The 25,422-nt window shown below is 37.9% G+C and overlaps 1 protein-coding gene across 1 annotated transcript in view; it reads left to right on the forward strand.

Moving 5' to 3' along the window:
* The window catches only part of LOC122805938 (epidermal growth factor receptor kinase substrate 8-like protein 3), a 260,739-nt gene extending 236,914 nt beyond the window's left edge, over positions 1 to 23,825 (forward strand). The window contains exon 8 of the mRNA XM_044076182.1: positions 23,636 to 23,825. Coding sequence (XP_043932117.1) covers positions 23,636 to 23,825 — 190 coding nt within the window. The remainder of the gene's footprint in view (positions 1 to 23,635) is intronic.
* Positions 23,826 to 25,422: the final 1,597 nt, after the last annotated feature.

The following is a 25,422-nucleotide window of genomic DNA, read 5'->3' on the forward strand; positions in this document are numbered from 1 at the left end:
TGGCAGGAATTGTGCTTGCAGGTGTACTTAAGTAATGCTGTGTTCCACAAAGTCATGGCTTGTCTGCAGAGGGAGTAACAATGTATTCCTCCCTGCTTGTTTATGTACCACATGACTGTAGTATTGTCCGTCCTTATCAGTAGTTGTCCTGGATGGGCCTCCTGGCCTCCAAAATAACATCCATTACTGCTTTAGAGAGAGGCCTGGCTGTGGGTAGAGTGAATGGCTGTCCCTTGTTGAGGTGACAGGCCTGAGCCCACCATCGAAACTCCTGTTGCAGGCAAGGAATGAGGGTAATTAATGCTTCCAGGCTTTGACAATGTTGAGTCCAGACACTTTTTAGGTACCATTGAAGTTTCCTCATATGCAGTCTGGCATATGGAATTAGCAGAATGCAGGATGACATGAATCCCAAAGCCTGCAAAATTTTTCTTGCAGATAACTGGGTCTTTGTTGCCAACATTTTGAAGTAAGAATTTAGTTGTCTTTGTTTGTCTGGCGTGAGATAAGCCATCTGGGCAGTTGTATTTAAGCTTTCACCCAGGAATATTATCTCTTGAGAGGGTATTAGTTTTCATTTCTTTTTGTTTACTGTGTACCCTAGGCAAATTAATAATCGTTTTACAAATGCCAGATGCTTTAGTAGAGTGTCCTTGTTCTCTGTTTGTATAAGGCAGTCGTCCAAGTAAGGGTAAATTTGAATTCCTCTTTGTCTGCAAAATGCAATTACTGGTGCCAGGCATTTTGTGAAGACCCTGGGCGCAGTAGATAAGCCAAAGGGCAGTGCAGAGAATTGATAGTGCATTGAGCCAGGAATGAATCTGAGGTATCTTCTGCAAGATTGTCTGATTGTTATATGCAGGTATGCCTCTTTTAAGTCCAAAGTTACAAGCCAAGCCTTCTTGCCCAGCATGGGCAGAAGCTGCTGCAGAGTTAACATTTTGAATTTTGGTACATCCAGGAATGTGTTTAGGAAAGACAGGTCCATTATAGGTCTCGAGGTTTTGTACTTTCTGGGAACCAAGAAAAGTCTTGAGCAAAATCCTTGTCCCTGCTCTTGCTGTGGTACTTGCTGAATGGCCCTCATTTGCATAAGTGACAAAACTTTTTTTTTGTGCCTCTGCCCATTGATTGTGTGGCAGGTTTGGCATACCTTTTGCCTTTGGCAGGGTGTGAAAGTGGAACCTGTAGTCCTGGGACATTATATTCAATACCCATTTGTCCTGGGTGATCATGTGCCAATTTTGAGAGAAAAGTGCTAGTTTTCCCCCTAAGGGGGCTGCAAGAAGATAAGTGCTTGGTGCTGGCAGAAGCAAGTCATTGGGACTGTTTCCTGTATGGCTGTGCTTTGTCTTCTCCACTTTTGGAGGTAGAAGCGCCCCACTGTTTAGGCCTGTATGAGCCCTGGGGCTGGGATCTGCCTCTGGGACATCTATATCTGCCTCTTTGTGGCCTGTCCAACACTGGAAAGGACCAATTCTTTGTAGGCCAGTTCCTGCTAAATTTTGGTGGCTGCACCTGTAAGAAATTCTTTACTGTTTGCATAGATTTTGCTTTGTCCTCCATTTTCTTCAAAACCTCCTCTGCTTTAACACCAAATAAAGTATCATGCTGTAATGGAGCATCTAATAATTTTGCTTTAACATGATCAGGCAGATTTTGTTCCTTTAACCAAGCATGCTTTCTAATGACAGAACCCGTAACTACGACCCTGCAGGAGGCCTCCAGAGAGTCAAAACCACATTGCAATGTATGTTTTCCCACTTGTTCAGTTGCATGCAATAAATCCTGTATTTCCTTATTTTCTGTACAATCAGAGTTAGTCAACATTTTCTGTTTTAACAGTGACATTAAGTATTGCTGATATTTAATCATATGAAATTGACAATTTAAAGCCCTCACAGCCAAAGTAGCAGAAGTGTAAACCTTTTTCCCCCATCTGTTTAGTGCCCTTGAATCCCTGTCAGAAGGGACAGGGTTTTTTTTGCAGTAGCGGCCTTAACCCCCTTGGGACCCTGAGAAATAGTTTCTGGGTCAGCAGCAGGGTTTTTATAAAGAAATGTATGTGAATCAGGAACCCTGTAATATCTGTCTGGTTTAACAGGAACTGGAGGTAAGGAGTCTGGAGAAAGGCCGGACTCTGAAAATACATCATCTACAATGTCCAGCACAGGGGGAATAGCAAGAGGCCTGTGCTGAGGAAGTAAAAGAAAATCCCTGAGCCTTTTCTTTGATTCTGAGAAATCTTGGCTCTCCCAGTGGAAGTGCTCCCTCATGGGATGCAGGGTTTCCCCAAAAGAAAAATCCTCAGGAGGAGAGACTGTAGCAAAGGATTCTTCAGCATCAGAATCCTCATAGGGAGGAAGAGAGTATTCCTGTACAGAAGAGGAGTCAGAGGAAATGGAAACCTGATCTGAAGAGTAATAGCCTGTCTCTTGCCTAGGCCTTTTGTCAGGAGGGGGACGGGAACCCCTGATCAAGGTAATAAGGTCTTCGGCCATTTTGAGCATCTGTTTTTTAGGCATGGAAGCCTGTCCTGGAGAATGCTGTACTTGTTTCTTTGTCTTTAAAGCTGCTGTAGTCTTTGCTTTTGAAGCTGAAGTAGACTTTACATATAACTGTGTAGGTCTGAAAATGCCCTCAGAAGCTGATGCCTGCTCAGTGGCTCCGGACACATCTGAGAGAATGATTTCCAAGTGTCCAATACTTTGAGTATCCAGAGGCCTAGCTGGCTTCATGTGGGAGTCATCAGTGGCCTGTGGCTCTGAGGTAGCAGGTGTCAGGGGCTGCGAAAGTGCCTCACTGAGAACCGGCGACTGGCTTAGCGAAAGCCTCGTAGTCGGTTTTGGATATCGCATGCCTGTCCTTCTCTTTTTCCTTGCGTTTTTTAGAAACTCTGGTCATTGGGTGTTCTGACGGCGTTATGTAATTGAATTTTCGGCCAAAGTAATTATAAGCAAAATCAAACTGACGCTTAATAGTGCGTTTGTTGAATCTAGCACAAAACTGACAGCTAGCAACATTATGATCAGGGCCTAGGCCAGGAATACAGTAAGAATGATAATCCTTATGAGGTATTTGCTTCCCAAAAGAAATACAATTGTTAGCCTTTTCCTGACATCGGTCTGGAGCAATAAAAGAGTTTCCCCAAAGGGGTACTTAGCTTTAATAAAGAATTCGGATCTGAAATTCATCTGTAAAATCTCAGGAGTCGGCCGACCAGCACTTGCGAACTGCTTTTGCTTCGGGCACCGCGCAGCAAGAAAGACTGGGAAAATGGCGTCGGCTGCATCTTTTATACCCCTGGCACACCGACGTCAGGGAAGAGGTGACAGCAACCAATGCCAGACCTAGACTTTGTAATTCTGTCCGGCTGCGTGTAGTCTGCCAGCAGGATAACCCAAGAGTAATGACTGCAACAGTGAAACACGATGAACATCTGCCTAGTAATAAGAAACACTGTTTTATAGCATCTCCATCTGATACATATATCTGCTGGTAAGAGTGTTCATAGTTTCATAGGTGTATACTTGACTAATGACCACAATGGCCTTTTTAAGCCTAGCCATGAGTCCCAAATGTATTTAACAATGTTTGGTGCCCTAGTGGTTAGTTTAAAGGTATATGTAAGCTAGGGCATGGTTGGACAACCAATTACAGGCTGCCTTTGTCTATTAGAGACATAAGTGCCAGACCAGGAGTGAATTTCTGATTTTCCATCTATAGGTACAGGTTACACTTGAATAGAGTTAGGGAAGAACTCTGCTTCACATCGATGGGAAGCCTGATCCGAGAAAGGGTATTCTCTGAGACCCATACATGTCCCTTCAACATCACCTATTTATGTCATAAACAATGTTTACCTCCCTGAATCAGGTAGTTCTGTCAGCTTCTTCTCATTATCAGTGCTATAGTATGATAAAGTTAATGGTAATAGCCTCCAGGGAGTATATAAAAAATAGCAGTTCTTGTATTTTTGCGGGCAAATAATACAGACTTTATTTAGGTGTTTATAACAAGGTAGGCAGGAGAAAAAAACAGATGGCGTCCGTGTGTTTCAGCAATTTAGAAAAACAAGAGGCTTACTTTCATTCATCTTGGTGAAAATAAACTCACATAACTCTGGTGTTAATAACAATTAAAGTTACTAAGCAAAGGTGACACTCTGCTTAATGTGTTACGTGCCAGCCTAAGCTACAGTCCTTAGTTTACAGAGCATACAAAGTCTCTTCAAAGCTTTAACTTGGCACTTTGTAGTAAGGTACAATTTCCAGAAACAAATTCCAATGAGTTATCATCATTCCACCCTTCTTCACAGATGCATTTAAAGTTCTGAGTCAAGAATAATAAAATGAAGCCACTTCTTTCAAACAACAAAGCTTTTACCCCAAGGATACAGAAATGTTACCTTGTAACAAAGAGAAGAAAGTAAAAAACTGTTCAATAGTTATCCTTTCTAAGCACAGGATGCTCAAACTAAATCTCCAGCTCCTTTTAGAGTTTAAATAATTTTTAAGCTTGTTTTTGACAGATTGCTAAAACATCCATCTTCTTCTGCCTTATACTGCCAAATCTTCAGTATTCTCAGTGGTTTTAAGAGGCATCACCATTTTATATGTGCTCTGTTACTGCACACATGCAGTGATGCAACAAAATGGACAAGAAAAACTAAACAGTTAGATACGTTCATTGCCTAAGAATCAAATTTACTTCATAAAAAGTAAGAACCTAATTCAAAATCCTTAACATATTAACAGAAAAATTCATGTCTGGAGAGTGCATTTTGCCAGTCACATTTTTCTACCTGTTTAAAGTGACTCCTTCAGACAACATTGATTCCTGCTTCAAAGCAAAAATGGCCATTGACAAAACCAAACAAGGAAACAAACAAAACAACTCTGCTTGTAAAGCTACCTACTCAAGAACTAGCCTGTAGCATAAATTACAGCTGTACTTCTGGGTAAAACATAAACAAATCTGATTCTAGCCTTTGGAGTCCTGCATTAGAGTGAGTATTGGATAAATTCCTGACTAAGAAATGCCATTTTTAATTGGGGAAACCAGTAAGCTGCCTCAACTCTCCATTTTTGCATATTAAAAACAGCTCAGATAAAACAACATTTACCTCATGCTTACTCTGAGGAAGTACAGGCATTGTGTATATATAAATCATTAATAAAGGAATTTGATGACATTTTTCATAGAAGGTGCTGCCTTGCCTCTTCAAACCATACAACATCCCTCATATTATAAAGCTTTCTTAAAAACATTATTCAAAGCTGCTAAAATTATGTGATGCCAAACTGGCCATTTCTAAGGCCTGCTCACTCTACAGCACATGGGCATGTCCTAAGGTTAAAATATTATGGGATGAGTGGATGGGATGACTACATCACATCTACCCACATAATTGAAATAATGCCTTACATGATGGATTTTAAGCACTCTTCCAAAATTGTCATTGCTTCCAGAGTCCTTTATTTTTTTTCTTTTAATATTATATTGATGATAATCAGTAAATGGACAAGTGTAAACAATAACTCTATTGTTACACTACAGCATTAGGTTATCACTTCCTGCTTGAAATGGCTTGCACTACAAGGTATTAAGGTTCATAGTACAAATCTGGAACCTATCCTATCAGTTTCCCAGAACAATCCAGCTAATATAATGAAACTACAGTTAGAATATACAATTGCTTTGGTCAGAGCTGTTTTATTTATTGACAGCTACTCATAAAGCTTAGTTATGTTGCATATAAGTATTCTCTCTTATTATTTGTTAAGTTTCACAAGTATCCTAAGTCACCTTTTTTCTAAAAACCTGTGCTGTATGACTTAACTGTTCTCAGCCTGATTATTGCTGATCTCTGTCTGCATTTGATTTTGGATTGGAGTTATTCATTTAGATTTGGTTACTTCCATTTTTTATCTTTACAATTATATTGAATTTTGTTTTGTTTTAAGTTTTTTGTTCTTTCTGGTGTTTTAAGAGGTCTTGGCTATGTTCAATTATAAAAGAATTATTTTGCAGACAGTGAATGACATTCAGCTAATTAGTGGGAGAAGCTGAAATATAGTATTCCTCATTTAAATACAGATATTTAGTGGCATCTTTAGCTGCAGTGCTGTGTGACTTGCTGTTCTGTGACTATTGTTGATTGATGTCTGCATTTTTCCCACCCACCTGCAATACTCCTCTTCTGCTTTAAATCTCGGTGGCTTTTTAGTCGTCCTCCCCACTTATAAATCTGACTTTGAATATTTCTCCCAGTCTCATCTTATCAACTCATTCTGCTGAGCACTGAGAGATCATCTGGGAAGCCACCCCCCCTTTAGTCTCTTAAACATGAATTATCTTCTGTTTCCTACCTTCCTACTTACTAAAAAAAATGCACTTTATTCAGCTGCTTTTACACTGTTTGTGCTTCTCCTTACTTTATTTAGCTTTTTGCTGCACATTCTTAAAGTGTTCAGGTACATTGAATCTGCTGCATTTATTACTGTTTGTAAGTGCATCTATGTTACATAATCAAACTTTTAAAAGTTTGAACGTCATATGGTTTAAGTGCATCTATGTTACATAATCAAACTTTTAAAAGTTAGAACGTCATATGGTCGACATCATATGATCAAACTTTTAAAAGTTCAAAAATGTAATAAAAAAAAATAAACCAAAGAAAAACCTACCTGAAAGGTTTAAGCAGGGGGCAAACCCCCTGCACGTCCCTGCTTTTTAAATATACCAACTCCGAGATTGCACTACAGTGCAGAAAAGGGAAATCTTCCCATTCTGCACTGTATGGAGATCTCCATTGAAACATATGACCTTTTAAAAATTCACTCATATGCTGTCAACCATATGCCATTCGAACGTTTAAAAGTTGGACAACGTGATATAGACCCTATGTAAGAAGCCTGATTAATTGTAACTGCTATTCTAAGCCTGTTAGCTTTGATTTAAGCAGTTGGGCTCCAAATTAGTAATCATACATTAGGAGGGTATATATGCTATACTCTTGTGGCAGGAGAGGTAGCTTACACCCTCTGAGTTGGGAATTTCTGGTTGAAGGCTTACTGTGTCTGTTATTCTAAAAGTGTCTTAGTTCTGGTTTAAGCATGTGGGCTCAAAAACAGTTATTTTACATTAAGAATGTTTTGAGTCTACACTCTTTTGGGAGGCGAGGGTAACCTCCAACCTTCTGAGCTGGGAATTACTGGTGCAGGCTTACTATGCCTCTTATTCTAAGTGTCTTTGTTCAGGATTAAGCATTTGGATTCCAAACCAGTTATTTTACATTAGGAAGGTTTGTGGTCCACAGTCATGGGGCAAGAGAGGACAGCGTATGCCCTTCTGAGCTGGATATTGCTATTGCAAGTCTTATTTTGCCTTTATTTGATTGTCTAGAGGGCTAGCTTGTTTAAAAAATTGAATCCCTGTGCCTGAGGCATTTGGCAATGTTCAGCAACCTTGCTATTTGAGAAAAAGAGTGTTGTTGTTTTCTGCTAAACTCTACAAAAGCTAAGACTTACATTACTATATCCACTGTTTTGACACTTGTTTTTGTTGCATTAATTGTGTGTTTCTGTGTCAAATATCTGCACTTTTTGACCCTTTTTACAGTCTTTAGTTAGAGCTGCGTTGGTTCAACTTTAGTGAGAGTAGAAGGGACCTTGTGCATTTTCTGGCCCAAGATTGTGTAAAGGAAAGAAGAGTGTGCTGTTTTTGATTAGCTACAGAGCCTTGTTTGTGTTTTTTTAAATTGAATCTCTGGTATTATTTAAGCATCACAGTTGTGCAACACTTGGCTCATAACGCACATGCAAGCTAAGACTTACTTTACCATATCCAGTGTTTTGGCACTTGTTTTGCCCATTGTTTTTGATACAGCTGCATTAATTGTTTCTGTGTTGAATATCTGCATTTGTTTACCTTTTTTACAGTATTTAGTTGCGTAACTGCTTCACTCCACACAGTGGCACCTAGCAGTCATCTGTATAGTCTCTGATATCACACAGCGTAATTCCCCCTTGTTATCTGTGTAGATGCCGATCTCTCACAGTGTAAGTTTCCCTTAAAATACCCTTACTGTCTAGACAGATTTTTTTAAATTACTAGATCATCTAGCTTACTCACAGCTTAGCATTGCTGATCAAATTTCTTGTATTTAAATATTTAAGTTTCCCTCACTTCTTCCTAGTAGATAAGCTGTCATGGATATGCACTTCCTGACTTTCTCTGTGGAAAACTGGTTCAGATGGGTATTGTGAGGCATTGTAGCAGTTACCTCATGTACTCTGACATTCACTTATTCTTAATAAATCATAAAGTATGAGAGAGGTGTACATATAGTTTAACTCTGGAGTTAAAACTCTCTCATACAACCAAAACTAATTCCTATAGAAGTGATCAGTGACACTTGCACCATGCCTACTGCTCAGGGTGAAGACCCTACATTTAAAGCTACTTATGCTGAGGCACTTACAAGTAACCTTCCTAAAACTCTCAAAAAAGCATGTGTCCTGTGCAATATAAGTAGAACCAAGAACAAAAAACAGAAAAATACACGGTATCCAAATCTCAAGGCAAGTTCAATTCCACACAAAAATGTATTGCAGAAAACCAAAAGTTAAGTGCTTTCATCCATCTACAAGGACTCTTCAGAACTGAAACACCTTAGACAATCTCTCCTTAAATACCCATAATTACACCAATTAATCAGTCTGTTACCAACATTCATATTGCAATTAACAGCTTCTCCAGTGATGCAACATTACCAACAGAAAATGATTCACTTTTACAACTGGCTTAGCTTCTAATATTAACCCAAGGGGGTACAATATCTGATGGCCTGTGAGAACATGGTTGACAGACCACTCTGCTTTGCCAGGGATGGTCTGTACTTATCCATTCTAGGCTTTCAGAGATTAACAAAGGCCTTTTCCACTCCTATAGTGCCTTTTTATAGGCGATGCCAAACTGATAAACCTGTCAATTTAATTGAACCTAAAAAGGAATATCTGAAGGTGGTACTGCTCAATGCTAGAAGTCTTAACAAGAAACTCCACTCCCTGCAAACCTTCTTCTCTCTGTGTAGTAACAGAGATGTGGTTTAAAGTCAGAGAAAGTACTCTGGCAATTCAAGGTCATAATGCCTTTCATACTGTTATACCAGCTACTGCACAAGAAGGAACTAAAGGTGGAGGAGTCTCAGTCGGTATTAAAAGCAACCTCACATCTTGACTAAAGTGTATGAACGACTGTAACTCATGCATATGCAACTCACCATATACAGGGTCTTTTACCATATCCTTGCAACCTATAGGTCCCCCCCCCATGTCTCAGGAAAAACCCATGCTACCTATCTCAGTGTACTAGAGTCCCTCACCAATCAACCCAATAAAATATTCAGGGGGAAGCTCAACTAATACCTCTATAAACTGGGAATCCTACACCACTTCTAATGCACAAGCCCAGCAATTCCTAACTTCAATAATACACATCCTGGAACAGTTAGTCCATTCTCCTACCAGGGGGTAGGAACACACATTACCTTGTATTCACAAACATGGGGGAGCATTTTTCCTGACCTAGTGTAATGTCTTCACTCATCAGATCTGACCATAAGCCAGCATTGCTTGAAATAAAAATTAAATCTAGGGACCCAGTGAAACCAAAAACCTTTAGGACCCAGAAGGCCAAAATAGGTGAAGCCACCTCCACCAAGAGGCTGGTCACTAGTCTAGTCCCACAGGGCCTGTTCCTTTTTGGCATCTATTTTTCTGAAATGGAAGAAAATACTGAATGTTTATGACTGACTAAGTTTATAGATGATTTAAAGTAGGGAATTGTCATCGACTCCCCTGCAGACACTAGCAATCATCAAGAAGGCCTATCACTGACTAACAAATAGTGCTAAAGTCATGGTCTCAAACTCAATGCTAAGAAATGCAAAATTGCACCCTTTGAGAAGTCAACCATACCGGCTAATTACCATGTTGATTATATGCCCCTAAGAGTTGAACCAGTGGTCAGGGATCTGGTTACGCATGTAGACAGTTACTTTACCTTCAACCACCACTAGGCCACAGTGATGAAGAAATCCTTTTATGTTCCACAACTTATAGGTAAAAGCACGGCATCTAGGTCCAAAAACGTCATCCCATTGTACTCTGCCCTTATCAGACCAATCATAGAGTACAATACTCCCTTCAGTATGTACATGACCAGGCATATGCAGCAACTACAACAACTTCTGAGGTTCCTTATAAAAAGAATACAAGGTATAACAAATCTGCCTTATGCAGAGCACTTTAAAGCCCTTTCCCACTACTCATTCTCATATAGATTACTGAGGGGTGATCTATGCTTGATTTACAAGGCATCTACAAACCCCACACTTAAGAATCTTCTGCATATTTGTAAGTCAAACAGTACCAGAAATACATGGTCTAGGGACCTGGGTTTTGTCTGTGACTTAAACAGAACATGCTGGAGAGACAGATATGTGTTCCAGAGACTGCACCTCCTACAGAACAGGCTTCTCATCAATGTGAAGCTGAGTTCATCTATCACCCAATTTAAGCACAACCTAGACCAATGGATGGGAAACCTTAATATTAAATGCGTGTGTGTGTGTGTGTGTGTGTGTGTGTGTGTGTGTGTGTGTGTGTGTGTGTGTGTGTGTGTATTGGAGAGTGCATGGTGTGTGAGTGAGTATTGTTATGTTTGTGTGTGTCTGATGCTGAGGGATGCCTTTCCTACCTCAACTGCATGGGCCAGTATAGAGAACACTAGTGCTGATAAGTCTGGCAACACAGTGTCCAGCTCAGAGACAGGGTAATGAGACATTAATGAAATGTTTATCTATGCAGCTTTAATTTGTTTCTGAATCAGTCAGAGATTATCTATGTCATGCTAACTGACCAATCCTGTTGGCCAGTTAGCATGAGTGGAAAGAATCTCATAGATTCTCAGGGCATGTTCATATGTATTGTTTTATTGTATTGCTCAGCATAAACAAACAGAATAATTATATCATCATCAACTCCCTTTTTCCAATTTTATACATGCGGTTGGGTTATCACCATTATTTTCAATTCAATGCCACTCTTCTATGTTCTTCAACAGACATGACTGGCTGTCACAGGCCTTCTCTCAAGAAATCCATCCATCTCTTAGGTTCATAGGTAAGTACTAGGCAATCAGTCTTTAGACATTAAAACTCAAGCCAAAAATCCTTATTCAAAAATGTCCTTCAGCCTTAAAGAGGGCAAGGACAAGCTAGACCAGGGAAGGATTTGAGGGTGTGCATTTAATTATCGAAGTTTACTTTGACGGTAACAAGTGTACTACTCTGCTTGGCACGAAGCCAAAGTTTGTTACAGAGCTGACGGATATATTTAGATGTGAATCTATCCCACACGAGTGTCTTACTTATCTTTTGTTCTGTGACTATTGAATCTAGATGGTGATTATGCTTGATGTGAGACCCTAACTCTATGTACAAAACTGGAAAAAGAGTGTTGATGACCAGCGCCATAGCTGGCTTATTTGGTGCTCAGTACTGCTCCTCCACTTTGCCACCCTTCAAAACATTAAGTTGAAAGGCAAAAAAAGGGATCACCTGTCCAACTTCTTCACCAAAAACAAAAAAGCTCAGAAATGTGCCTCTTAATACATTGTCTGTCCAAGGTAGCCACCCCGTTTGCCCCACACCAGACATGCATCTGTTGATGCTGATGTAGAATAGTTCTGTTAAGGAATAAGAGGTCAAAGAGGGTAGGGTCTTTCTTGGCTCACAAACGGTAGACACAGATCTCGATGGAGGAGTCTATAAGACACTGAGTACAGAGAGGTACCCATTAGTCTATCTTGATAACTAAGATTTCTGAGGCCACTGATCTTTTAGTTATGAATTTCTGAGGTCTCCCAAGCTGTCTGATATGTTTAGGCACAAAAAATACAACCATCTAGCCCCCAAAAACTTCACCTCTCGAAAAACATCAATAAAACATCACCATGAAAGGAGCAATGCACGGAGATGCTTGCAACCTTTTATTTCACGTGCAATAAAAGGTTAAAAGCATCTCAGAGCATTGTTCCTTTCATGGTGATGTTTTATTGAAGTTTTCAAGAGATGATATGTTTAGGCAAACATATTACAAATGGTGCCTTACATTCAATAATGGATCTGATGAGATACAAATAAAGAGGAATTAATCCTTTTTTGGATCTAGTGGAGATGCCTTTGGAAATTAGATGACCTAGACAGAAGTCTTTCTGAACTAATGTGAAGACCCAATGAACAACGATATGGAATTATCAACTAGAGTGCTTAGATCTCTTATGACAGCATCTGATTGGAGGAGATGTGTCATCTATTTGGTATGTGAAAATATTTTGTTTACAAAATGAACTCTGTTACAATTTTTCTCATTTAATTTGTTGCCATTATCCTTGCACCAATTAACATGGTCTAATCCATGTTGAATCAATTGTGAGTGAGTGTAAGATCAAATAGCAACACTCAATTTACAGTCACCTGTGAACGTAGATAGCCATATGCCAGTAGTTAAATGTGAAAATCTGATAAATAGATGAGAAATAGAAGATGGTCCAACACTGAGCCCTGTGGTACACCACTGGTAACTTGTTTACTTTTAAAAGTGGCACCTATAAATCTAATCATGTGGGTTCTGTCAGACAACCAGTTTGTTATCCACAGCACAAAATAAGGATTTATATTCAGCTATACAAGTCTGTCAATAATGCCTGCATGGGGAATAGTGCCAAAGGCTTTGAGCAGGTTCAGAATATTTATATGTGCTACATAACCAGTATTCTCTGCTTTGGATTCTTTTTCAAAGACATTAATGTGATTAAAGAGGCAGGACATTTCTTTGAGAAAACCAGACCAATAATCATCCTGCAATAAGAGATTTTTGATGTCCAGATTAATCGGGTCAGAGATAAAACACTCCATAGCTTTGTATATGAGGTTAGTAAGGCTAACAGGCCTATAGTTACCAGGATCTGTGGTTGGGTCACCTCTTCTGTAATGGCATTATAATGGTTGTTTTCCAGACATCAGAAATGTAACCTGTGGAGAGGCTTAGATTTTTGAGGTTAAGTAGGGTTCAGTTAGACCTTATTTGGCCCTGATAATCAGGCAACCTGATATGTTAACAGGGCCCATGGATGAAATGATTTTAGAGGGCTGAGACCTTGTTTCATAGTAATTAAAGGGGGTAGCTGAGATAGTAGAATCTGTGGAATAACTATAACCATGGGTTGAGTAAAACTGAGCTTACATTTGTCAGCTAGGATATTGGCTGTTTCCTTTGGGTCACAGTATGTAGGATTATTGAGGACAGCTTGATTTTCTCTTGCTTTCTTTCTTTCTCCCACTAAATCACCTTTTGTTTTTCTGCACACATGCCCTAACCCCAGTAATCTGTTCCCTTTGGCATTGTCTTCAACTGGAGCTACTGTGCCAATGTCCTCATTCCTTAATCTATCCCACAGTGTGCATCCTACTATCCATCTCAGGCAATTCATCTCCATTACCTCTAGCTTCCTCAACTGTTATGCCATCACTCTCTCTCTCTATAATATATATATATATATATATATATATATATATATATATATATATATATATATATATATTTTTTTTTTTTTTTTTTTTAAGCAGGAGCATGCATAAGATGCATTGACAACTGTTAGGGAAACCATCAGACTGAGTACAACAAATACTCATTTGTGCCGCGGGTGATGTACTTTTACAATAAAGAAACAACTCCAACCATATTCTATTTAAGTACTTTAAGATCTACAAACAATAATTTTTCAAAGACTGGTTTCACACAAGAGTGGAACTATGAAATAAAAAAAATGGATAGAGAACGAATTATGTAAAATGCAACATGCACACAGAAGGAATTGTTACTGTATTATTTTACATGTTTTTATGTGGCATGGCAGAGCAAACCTTATAAGAAAAAGTTCAGATAAGGATTATTGTTTATATATAGGATGGTATTCATAGTCCTGTGGTTCGCACTTGCATAGTGGTTATCAGTGAAAGGCACTGCTACGCCTACATGATAATTCAGTAATTACAAATTATTTGTGCTGAATAAGTAAATGTGATGGTGTTTAAAAAATGCCTACTTGTGCCAAAGGGTAAACTAGCTGAAGTTAATCCTTAAACATGTGTGAAGTATTACTTAAAATGTAATTGCTAGAATTCTTTCATATGTGTTCAGGTATTGTGAATGAATGCTTGAATTAAGGAAAGCACAGTGCAACACATGTTTTATTAATAGCTTATTAAAAATATAAAGGGTTTTATATGTTTATATAGGGGTATCCTTATGTGGACACCTTATTGATTTGTTTAAGTAGAAGGGAAAGACAGGAAAAATTGAAAAAAGGGGATCCATAACAAAAAGGGGAACCACAGAAGGAAAACATCAATCATGTTGTACTGGAGGAGGTGAGAAAGAAAATGTGCTATATTTTTGGTAAGGAGAGATGCCTTTATTTTTAAATTTTATTTATTAATTTATTTTCATTAAGAGGGTAATTTTCATATAAAGTAGGTTTGACAGTGTAGGAGGGAGGAGTAGTGTGGGGGCTGAGCTCAGAATGACCCCAGGTCAACAGGACCTCACGCGTTTCCACTTCTTATTGGTGTTGCAGAGGAGGACCCCAGTGTTGAGGGGACAGTGGTCTGTTGTGGCACAGTGGTTGGTGCCAACCAAGGCAGCATTTCTTCAACCCACCGAAGAGAATACTGGACTGGCTGAAGATGTCTCTCCACTAACTGCTCCACCACATCCTTAGCCAAGTCCCAAACCTCATGGTCAGTGAGGCTTGCCAGGGTGCCTGCTGGCTACTACAATGTACCTAGATGGACAGATGGTGAATGCTCCCTGACCTTGGAGGAATATGGTTGGGTGCTCCTAAGGATTCTACATCAGAGGGAAAATGAATACAAATGGGAGGAAAAAGAAAATGAAGAAATGCATAATTAAAATAAGAAAAAGGCAGAAAGGCTAACAAGAAATGGAGACAATACATTCACTCACAATGTAATGCATCAGTGCAATCTTTATTAACATTTTTTTTTAGTTTTGTTAAATCTTTATTCAAATTATGGAAAAGTGTTGGAAACTATTTGGAAACATGGCAACAGTCAGTATATTGCTATGAAGTAATGATGCTTTTCACATCATCAGGCTACTCATAGTAATGACATATGCTATTGTAATGTAAGAAATGGAAATACACTTGAACTTTCTGGCTGGTGTGAATTCTGCTGCGGTTGTATACTTTCTGCTATCTGCATTTAAACTTACAAAATAAGTACAAAACTTAAAATCTTCATGTATTACATTAAATTTCTCCTTTAAAAGTTATTTATTTTTTTTTTGCATACACACAAGCACCCTCAATAAGTCTGCTGTTCTCCTGGGGTCGATTGTATGTTATCTTCTCTTCTGCTGCATAGAAAAGATGTAGAGGGTGTTCCTTTAACTATCTCAGGTATGCGTTTTGCAATATATCTGACATGAGTATGTTTACTATTTAGCAAGATGCTGAAGTTGATGTTGCAAGGTGTTTGCTTATTTCTGTACACATTTCTATTGAGTTTTGCTCTACGCTTTCATTTATTAAGTATGAAAATAGCAAAGCACAGAATTTCATACTTTGATTGTAACTAATCCATCTGTGCTAATCTGTATTTCTTCCTCAGTACTGAATGTGAGCAACTAGAAGGACTACATGACTTCCTACTGTTGCATTTTTATGTCTCTGCACAGCTTGTCTGTTGGGAGACGGGTAGTTTATGGAACCCATTTGTACAATTCCTTCATAGTTTCTGCTTTTCACTATGCCTTACATACTGTACTTGCAGTTTTAAGTAGTATCATGCAAATTTGCTCTACACAACCCACTTTTACCTTTCCCTCAAGTTGTACACACACAAAAAAATGTAGCAACTGAAAAGAAGCCATGACATCCCTTCAGTTCAATTTGTATTAAACAAAACATATTTATTTTTACAGATGGATGCACTAGAAATATCTCGGCAATGTGTGCCTTGATAGTTTGCAGCTTAATAAATCTAACTGTATAAGGGGTTTAAGCAGAAACATATGCAGAATTAATCAAACAGTGTATTTCTCTGTAAGCTCTATGCTGGTCATTCACTTGCTATTTTAACTCTCACCCCAACCCCCACCTCCACTCTGACTATGGTGTGGTGACTAACAGAGTTCAGCTAATTTGCATGTGCAGTTAATATTTTGGAAAATACTACTACCATATTAATAAAAAATTATGAGACCTACACAAATAAGTATTTTTAAACAATTGTCTGAATTGCATCTAATACTAATAGTTACAGTATTTGAAATTAAGTGGCAATGCAAATATGTTTTTTTCTGATTGTGTATAAATACACACTCACACACGTGTGTATATATATATATATATATATATATATATATATATATATATATATATATATATATTTACACATACACACACACACACACATATATATATATATATATATATATATATATATATATATATATATATATATATATATATATATACACTCTCATATATGAAAATGAAAATATATTTGTATGTATAGTCATGCAGATTTACATCTGTCTTTTACAGATATATTTACATATGTATCTACTTACACATACTTCTTTATTTTTATATATATATATATATATATATATATATATATATATATATATATTTGTATTTATACACAAAAGCATGTCATATCTTTATACAGATGTGCTTCTGTTTACAGTTATGTTTATGCCTGCTCATGCCTTTGGATTATATATAGATACATATTTGTACTTACAAATACATTTTCTCTTGCAGTTATCTGCAGTTATGCAATATTTCTGTACTATAAGTTTTAAACCTATTTTCGATACAATTTAAAAAAAACATGTAAAAATACTTATTATAGAATTCTGGCCTTCCTGCTATCAATTGCCTTACCCACTCAGCCAGGTGGTCAGGCCTATGCCTTTGAAGGTCATCATACCTGCGGCGGCACTAGGGACCAGAGTAGGTGATCCCTCTCAGGGATGTCAGTTTTTTCCATTCTAACCCACATAGACATAAATTATCTGTTCCAGGTACGATTCCCTAAGAAGATAGACCATAATTTTGGTCACTTTGGCAGACCATCTAGGAGCTTGGTCCTGTCCCTTCACAGGTGCTGCCATCTTTCAATGTTCCAGTACCAGAATGAAGAATGTAAGCGCAGGTCTGTGGCTCACTGGCTTAGGGCTCACCCTTTGGGATGTGACATCACCATTATCAAACCCAGCTACCATGCAGGAACATTAGACATAGAACTGCTGTTACTGGCAAATTTGGTTTTACCATACTTCTTTGACACAGATTTGTTAAAGGAATGTTTTCACTTTTTCATTTCCTTGGTGAATAGAATCAGTTATGAAATCATTACTTTTTAAGTTGTGTACATATGATTCTTTTGCTTTGCTGTAAAGTTATCTTTATTTGAACAATAAACCTGAATATCAGGCATTAATCACTTCTTTAAGAATGCCTTTTGCATTATTGCATCAGTAGTAATAATTGTTTTCATATTTTTTTTCTTTTCTATGATAATCGGCATTTTGTCTTGTACTGTGATGCATCAATGGAGTTTTCTCTTCCCTACGTATCACTGAACAGAGGTTCTACAACCAGTAAGATATTCTCATCAAAATATAAAAATAAAAAAAACTGAATGAATCTATAAACATGGGGTCCATTTCAGCCACAATAATAAGAGAGAAGACATAGCAAACAGCGCAGAAGGATACAGCACAGATACAAAATGGAAAAAAGTATTCACACAAGTTTCAATAATTAATTTTAAAAGACAGAAGTCTCATAAATTGCAATAAAATATGTGTGCCGATTCATCTTGTTCTTTTAGAACTGCTCTCCGCATTCTGCCGCAGTCAGCAAGCATGAGCTTAGTGCCTAGTACATATCGGAAGGTATGCTTATGGTAGACCTTTCATTAGCTACAATATAGACCATCACAGTCACATGATGTTAGTCATTTTTCCTTGTGAGTGTCTTCACAGCCTTAATTATCAGACTTATGTACCTGCAAGATGTTTACATAAAAGGAACAGAATCTCCCAAAAGTCTGATCCTTACCAAATTCTGGCTCAGTAGTCCTTATGTTGTACAGTGCAGCCACTAGAACATTCTGTAAAGGAATTATATGCTCTGAGTTCTCAACAAATGCTTTTCAAACACCTTCTGGCCACATTTTATCTGCATATGTGCAGAAAATGAAGCATGTGTAATCCCTGGATAAAATTAGGTAATAAAATTGCCATTCATCAATGATAACTCTAAAGACCAACATTATCTGTCCACCAATTCTCTAATTCTATTAACTTACTTAGATAATCCACAATTATTGTTTTTACAAGAAACATTTTTATTAAATTACCATGTGTGACCCAGACAATCTTACATTTATATAAGAACTCCAGCTCTATTCAGTCGCTTACCGCTTGCTCAGAGGTGACCTTTGCCTAACATACAAGGCCATGTCAAACCCAGATTTGATGAATATGCTTCACCTCAAAAAATCTAGATCCGTCAGAGCCACAAGGGCGGGAGACTTAAACCTCGACACGGCTATTAATAGGACGTGCTGGAGGGATAGATTCATCACCCAAAGACTCCCTATGCTGTGGAACAAAATCCCAGTATATGTGAGGCAGAGCACCTCGCTGGCCTTGTTCAAGAGAAATCTTGACCAATGGATGGGAGATCGCAGATATACCCCAGGGATTACCTCAGTGTCACTGCTCCACAGAGGCACAGCAAAATAATGGGTATAGTTCCCCATACTAAAGGGGTGGCGTAAGCCACAAAACTATGGGCTAGGCTTGTAAATGCCCTCGGGCAGATAGCCTAGTATGAACCTATGAACCTATGAACCTATGAAAATAAATCACAGCGGCATAATCTCAGTTGCAAACATTATACTTTACAAATTGTGCCAACACAACTGTAGCTGCAAATATTATACATCACTTTTAATATATCCAGTCATTGGCAGTCAACCATTCCATAGCTCATTCAGATCCTGCCTTATTTTAAACATCATTCCTTCTCTGCATGGAAACTTTTATGGAAACATTAAATATGCCCATGCTAGAGGGAGAAGAGGCTCAATTACTAATAATTGGGATAGTAGAAGATGAGATAAAAATGGTGAAGTATAACCAATCTACAGGAAAGTCCCCAAGAATAGATGGTATTCCTGTGATGGTTTGGAAGCTAGAAGGTGAAAACTGATAAAGGTCTGGAAGGTTTTGTTTAACAGTATTTTAAGAGAAGAAGTACCGACAACCTGGAAGAAAGTGGCAGTATCTGTAATACCCAAACAGGGTAAAGATCCATCAGAACCAGCTTGATACAGACCCACTTCAATGCTAAATCATGACCAGCTTCATATAGGCCCACTTCAATACTAAATCATAATTATAACGTGTTTATGTCTATAATGGCAAAAAAAATGGCAAAAGGGATGCCAAAATTGATAGATGTGGATCAATGTGGTTTTGTGGAGGGAAGGCAAACATTTGACAACATTAACAGAATAGTGATGATCCAGAGGGAAGCAGAATATAAGAAAATACCACTGTTTTCTGTAGGTCTTGATGCAGGGGAAAGCGTTTGATAGACTGAGTTGGGACTTTATGAGCAGAGCAATGAAAGCATAAGGTTGATTAGGAGGAAATATGAGGGATTGGAGGTGAAAATTAAAGTTGGTGGGGTCATCTCTGATAAGCACTGCTTGTGCAGAGGAACTAGACAGGGGTGTCCTCTATCCCCTTTGTTGTATGCATTATATTTAGAATCACTGGCAAAGAAATTAAGGGGCTCAGAAATTCAAGGATATAGTTGGCATGGTAGTCAATAGAAGCTGGATCTATTTGCAGATGACAATATTTTATACCTGACAAAACCAAAAAGGGACATTCCAGTGCTGAGGAACATATTGAGACAATTTCAGATCTTTTTGGGATACAAAATTAATGAAGCCAAAACAAAAACAACAGTGGTAAATTATGTACCCACATGTGAATTGGTTCAGCAATATCCATACTTATGGGGGTGATAAAATGAAGTATTTCAGAGTATAGATTAAAAATGATACCAATGTGACAGCTAAGTATATGTGAGAAGAGACCAAACAAAAGATAATATAAAAATTGAGAAAATGGAAGCTCTGTTATATGGACATTGATAGTGGGATACAAGCAGTTAAAATGTTTTTAGTCCCTTTTGTCTTATATGCAGGGCAGGCATATTTTTTATCAAAAGAGAAGTTGTAGATAGTAGTTAATAAAGAGTTGAAGGATTTTATCTGCAAGGGGAAGATGGCAAGAGTCAAATAGGATAAGGTTATTCTTCTAATAGAATGGGATTACCTGATTTGAAGTTGTATTTCAGAGCAACACAGTTAATAGCACAAGCAGAAAACTGTAACTCAAAATGGAAATAGATAATGAAGAAATGGGGAAGTTCAAGTAACAAGGAGAGACTGGGATTTTGGAGGCAAATCTTTAAGGAGAACAACAATATTCATACAGAATATTATATTCATAAAGTAGCAGGAGCTATTCTAAGAACTAACCCGATACAGGAATGGAGAAAGGAGATTCTGCTGATAGGGGCAATTGCAATTAGGGACACAGACAACAGGCAAGAGGGAGTGGGAGTATATTGGAGAAAACTGGCAAAGGAACCAATGTACTGGGAGCAAATAACTACAAAGGGAAAGGTAATAGAATGGGAAGATGCTAAGAACCTATTTGGACTGCAGGTGAGAGATTGCCTTCCATATCAAGGATTGATATCAGAGTACAGGCAAAGAAAAAGAAATAGGGGGATCCAAAATGAAATACCAGCACTGGTAGAGTTCTTAGTAGAATCTAGAACAGAAGTGGCCATTAAAAAAGGAATTATTAGTATAGCATCTAAAATATTGCATGATAACTATAAGAATCAATCAGAAGATGTTAGGAAGAATTGGGAGGAGAAATTGGATAAGCAATTCACAAAGAAACAATGGGTGCATATATGTATGCCTCCCAAATATGCAATTTTAAACCACTAATTAATTTTGTCCACCTGCACTGAATTCAGATTACATTTGGCCAGGATAGAAAAGTTGCTGTTTATCCTGTAAAAGTATACTCATGTTTTCAAGAGACTTCCCTATAGTCCTGAAATTAGTATTTTAGTCACCGTTTTCAAAGTCTAATTTCTGAAGTCCTGGTGAATGGAAACTAAGGGAGCAAGGTGGCATCTGCAAGCTGACATTATTTGCTAAGTACATATAGCAAAAATGGTCAACGTGGGATATATAGAAATGGAGTTATTAAGGAGTATTTGCAAAAAGTTATGAAAAACAAAATATTTGCATTTTTACATTAATAATGCAAAACAGAGTGTGATAGTGTCATGTTGCAGATGGTGTATTGAAGCAGTGGGTGTTAATAAAAGTGACATAATACATGATGGGTAATTTGTAGACATTCTGAGATATAGACTCCTTCTTAGTAATGCAGTCATGACTATTACCTATATTTTCATAACCGTATTAATTTCATACATTTCATAAAGGCTGTGTGACCTTCAAATTAATAAATAGTGCCATCTTCTATAAAAGATAAAGGTACACAATATTACCACTGGCTCCAAACACAAATGATTTTCTAGATTAAGATTGTCTTAGTATATTATGAAAAATATTTGTATAGTTTGTATAGATTCAGAAATATCACAAAAACAGCATTATGCAATCCCCTCTTGTCATACATCATTGGAAAGCTCATGAACAAGTGAACAATTTTCCCAACCAATATTATGGATCTGTCTTACACACTTTCAGAGATATAACCCATAGCTTCACTATAATTTAAATATATTTTTGCAAACAAAACATATTTTTTCCTTTCATAAACCTGCAGTATAAAATCAGCACTACAGACAGAGCTTTAATACTAACACCAGTGTATAGCCCACTGTGCTCCATGAAGGTATTATATTTTACATTTTGTAACTCTCATCATTATCAGATATTATAAATATTATGACGTGTTTTTAGTAGAGGAATCTGGAAATAAACTCTCAGGAAGCAAGTGGTTTCCTAGCTTAAAAGACCTCAGGAAACAAAGGTGTCAATTAGCCTCCTGCTGTTCAGGGTTGAATGAGTTAAATGTACTTTTGGGGACCATAAGGGTGATGAGTACTCTAGCAATGGCTTAATAGCTAAGAGGAGGGGGTCCATCAGGGAAGCTGACCTCATTTCCAATGTTTATAGAGTGACTCCTGTAGAATTAGTGACAGATAAGCACAGATGTTTAATATATGTGTATCACCACAGCTGTCTGTGCACATCTACTCCTAAATTCTAGTAAGAAGAAACTGTGCAATCAGATCTTCATTCCGTTTATAAGTATTGCTGCATATCCCTATACCTAAGCATAGGTGGTCTAACTTAATATTTGCCACCCTGTTATAGGATTTCTTCTATTCAAAAAGGTATTCTACAATACAGCTTGATTCTAATTATAGGCAGTTATCTTAGACAGTTTTAAACTGTCAGCAGACTTACACATAACAATACAGAGTGCAGAATCGTCAAATTTCTGATTTTGCAAATTAAACAACTTCTTTTTCTTTTGGCTGTTCCCATTAGGAGTCACCACAGCGGATCATCTCTTTCCATTTCTTACTGTCCACTCCATCTTGCTGTGTCACATCAACCATCTGCATGTCCTCTCTCACCACATCCATAAACCTTATCTTAGGCCTTCCTCTTTTCCTCTTACTTGGCAGCTCCATCCTTAGCAGTCTTCTCCCTATATACCTAGCATCCCTCCTCAGCACATGTCCAAAACAATGCAATCTCACCTCTCTGGCTTTGTCTGCAAACTGTCCAACCTGAACTGACCCTCTAATATACTGATTCCTAATCCTGTCCATCTTTGTCACACCAAATGCAAATCTTAACATCTTTAACTCTGCCGCCTCCAGCTCTGGCAACAAATGTACTAATTTGCAACCTATGGGATATCCACATTTTAATTACAGACACTGTTAGTTGTGATATCCAGTTGTAATCTACATATCTCATTAGGCAATCATTCTAAAATTAAAGACAGAATAGTAGGTGCAAGACCCAAGTATCCAGAGATACATATTTTTGCTTTCCTGACGTGTATTTTCAGTGTCATCCATAACCTAGGAAGACAGCAATATACAATTGTTTACCTCTTTTAGTTCATTATTCTGCCAATGGTTGATTTCCTCGCACGTTTAATCAGCTATTGGCTCCATATGCAGCACAGGGTTCATTTTCAGATTTGCTAACACAGAATAAAGCATCTCTGATCTCATGCCACCTATCAGCCATGAATACTATGATTAGAACTGTGAATTATACAGAACAATCTGTGTACTGGACTTTTAGTAGCCACACTGGATTTTGTTTTATAGGCATGCTCCTGACTGTCTGCACCTTTTAATATAGGTCAAACCTGGAGAATATGCTGTCCCATCCAGGAAGAGGACCACTGCTATCTAAACCCCCTCCACAAACAGAGGAACGATGGAATGATTATGACCAGACAGCACCAGCACCAGTACAGCCACAAACAAGGGACTGGCCAGCAAAAGAGTCATCTCCATGGAATTCTTCACATTTTGGTATGCTCATATGATAAGCTGTATGAAGTGGGTTTAGATGAAAATGAAATCATGGCATAGAAAGGTATAATGTTTTGGTACTACCCTATGCAAGTGTGCGAAGAAGAGAGTATTCCTGCATTGTGGAAGAAAAATTCCATGACACAAAATAGTGGTAAGTGTCAGTATTATTGACGAACACTAGTGCCACTTGGTCTTCACAATGCTGATAAATTACACTGAATCACGCAATATGGATTCTCTCTGTCATCAAATTTAAGGGAGATTTTGACCTGTCCACTTGAATACAATAAACTGTGTCTACGTCTGTATTCACACACAAACACACACACACGTATGTGTATAAATATATATATATATACATATATATATATATATATATATAGATAGATAGATAGATAGATAGATATAGATGTATATAACTGTCTATCTATATCTGTCTGTCTGTCTATAAACAGACAGATATAGATAAATATAAATACATATTTATGGGTTTCCTGGCATATGTTGTTCTGACGTCAAACTGGCCTCTGTTTTATCTAGATACTTTGGTTGACAGATATGTAATATTGATAGTTCCTGGAGTAGGGGAATATGCCCTTCTCCAGAGATTGTGTGATCTTGGAGTTAGTATATATATAATTAGCAGGGGAACTGTGGTGGTATAGCACCCCTCATATGGGAGTGCTGCAATGGGCCTTGCCCTGCAAAAAATATTATTTTCTTTTTTGCATGCTGCGAGAATTAGCCTCAGAGCATGAGAGCATGAACAGTAACACATTGACATATGTCCAGATTGACTAATAGTAATATATATATATATATATATATATATATATATATATATATATATATATATATATACACACACACACATACACAAACATGACACCCTTTCTTTGCACAGAGATGCCAGTCCGTATATGATGACATCTGCCTATAACTTGTGCTCAGTATGCTCTTATTTTTCTTTTCAGCATTAGGCAATATACTTGTATTACCTTATTGTCCCATATGATGTTTTCTGGAACTATTGCTGCATATAACTATTTTGGAACCTTTTTTTTTCTTTCTTTCTGGGTCCTAATTGTTAGTGGGAACAACCCTATATTGCCTTCAATTCAGAAAAAAAAAAAGTTCATATTCATAGTGGTCAGTAATAGTGATGACACAATTGTTATATGAGTTTATTATAAGCGACATTTTGCAATATCACTGTGATGCCCTTGCCCTGGCCCAGCAATCAAGGAGCCTCAATCCTCACCACTAACACCAGAGAGGGGCATCTCGTATAGGAATAAAGAATAACAAACACATACAGTAAAGCGCAATTTCCCTTAAGAGCACACAGAGATCACAGTCAGTCCGGGACTGGTCACTCCCTTGCTCTCCAGGTCCCCAATAAGATAACCCACTGGAACAGCTATAGGATCCAGATCTCAGCTTAGTGGGCAAAGTAAAACCTCCAGCACCCTCTTTGTCCAACCAGTGCTTCATGTCCCTGCCCAAGTAGCTGACACACACACACACACACACACACACACACACACACACACACACACACACACACACACACACACACTTTGAGGAGAGATTATACAACCACACAGA

The sequence above is a fragment of the Protopterus annectens genome, chromosome 7.part0 (assembly GCF_019279795.1).
Source record: "Protopterus annectens isolate FY-2018-M chromosome 7.part0, PAN1.0, whole genome shotgun sequence".
In the NCBI taxonomy this organism is placed as follows: Eukaryota; Metazoa; Chordata; order Ceratodontiformes; family Protopteridae; genus Protopterus; species Protopterus annectens.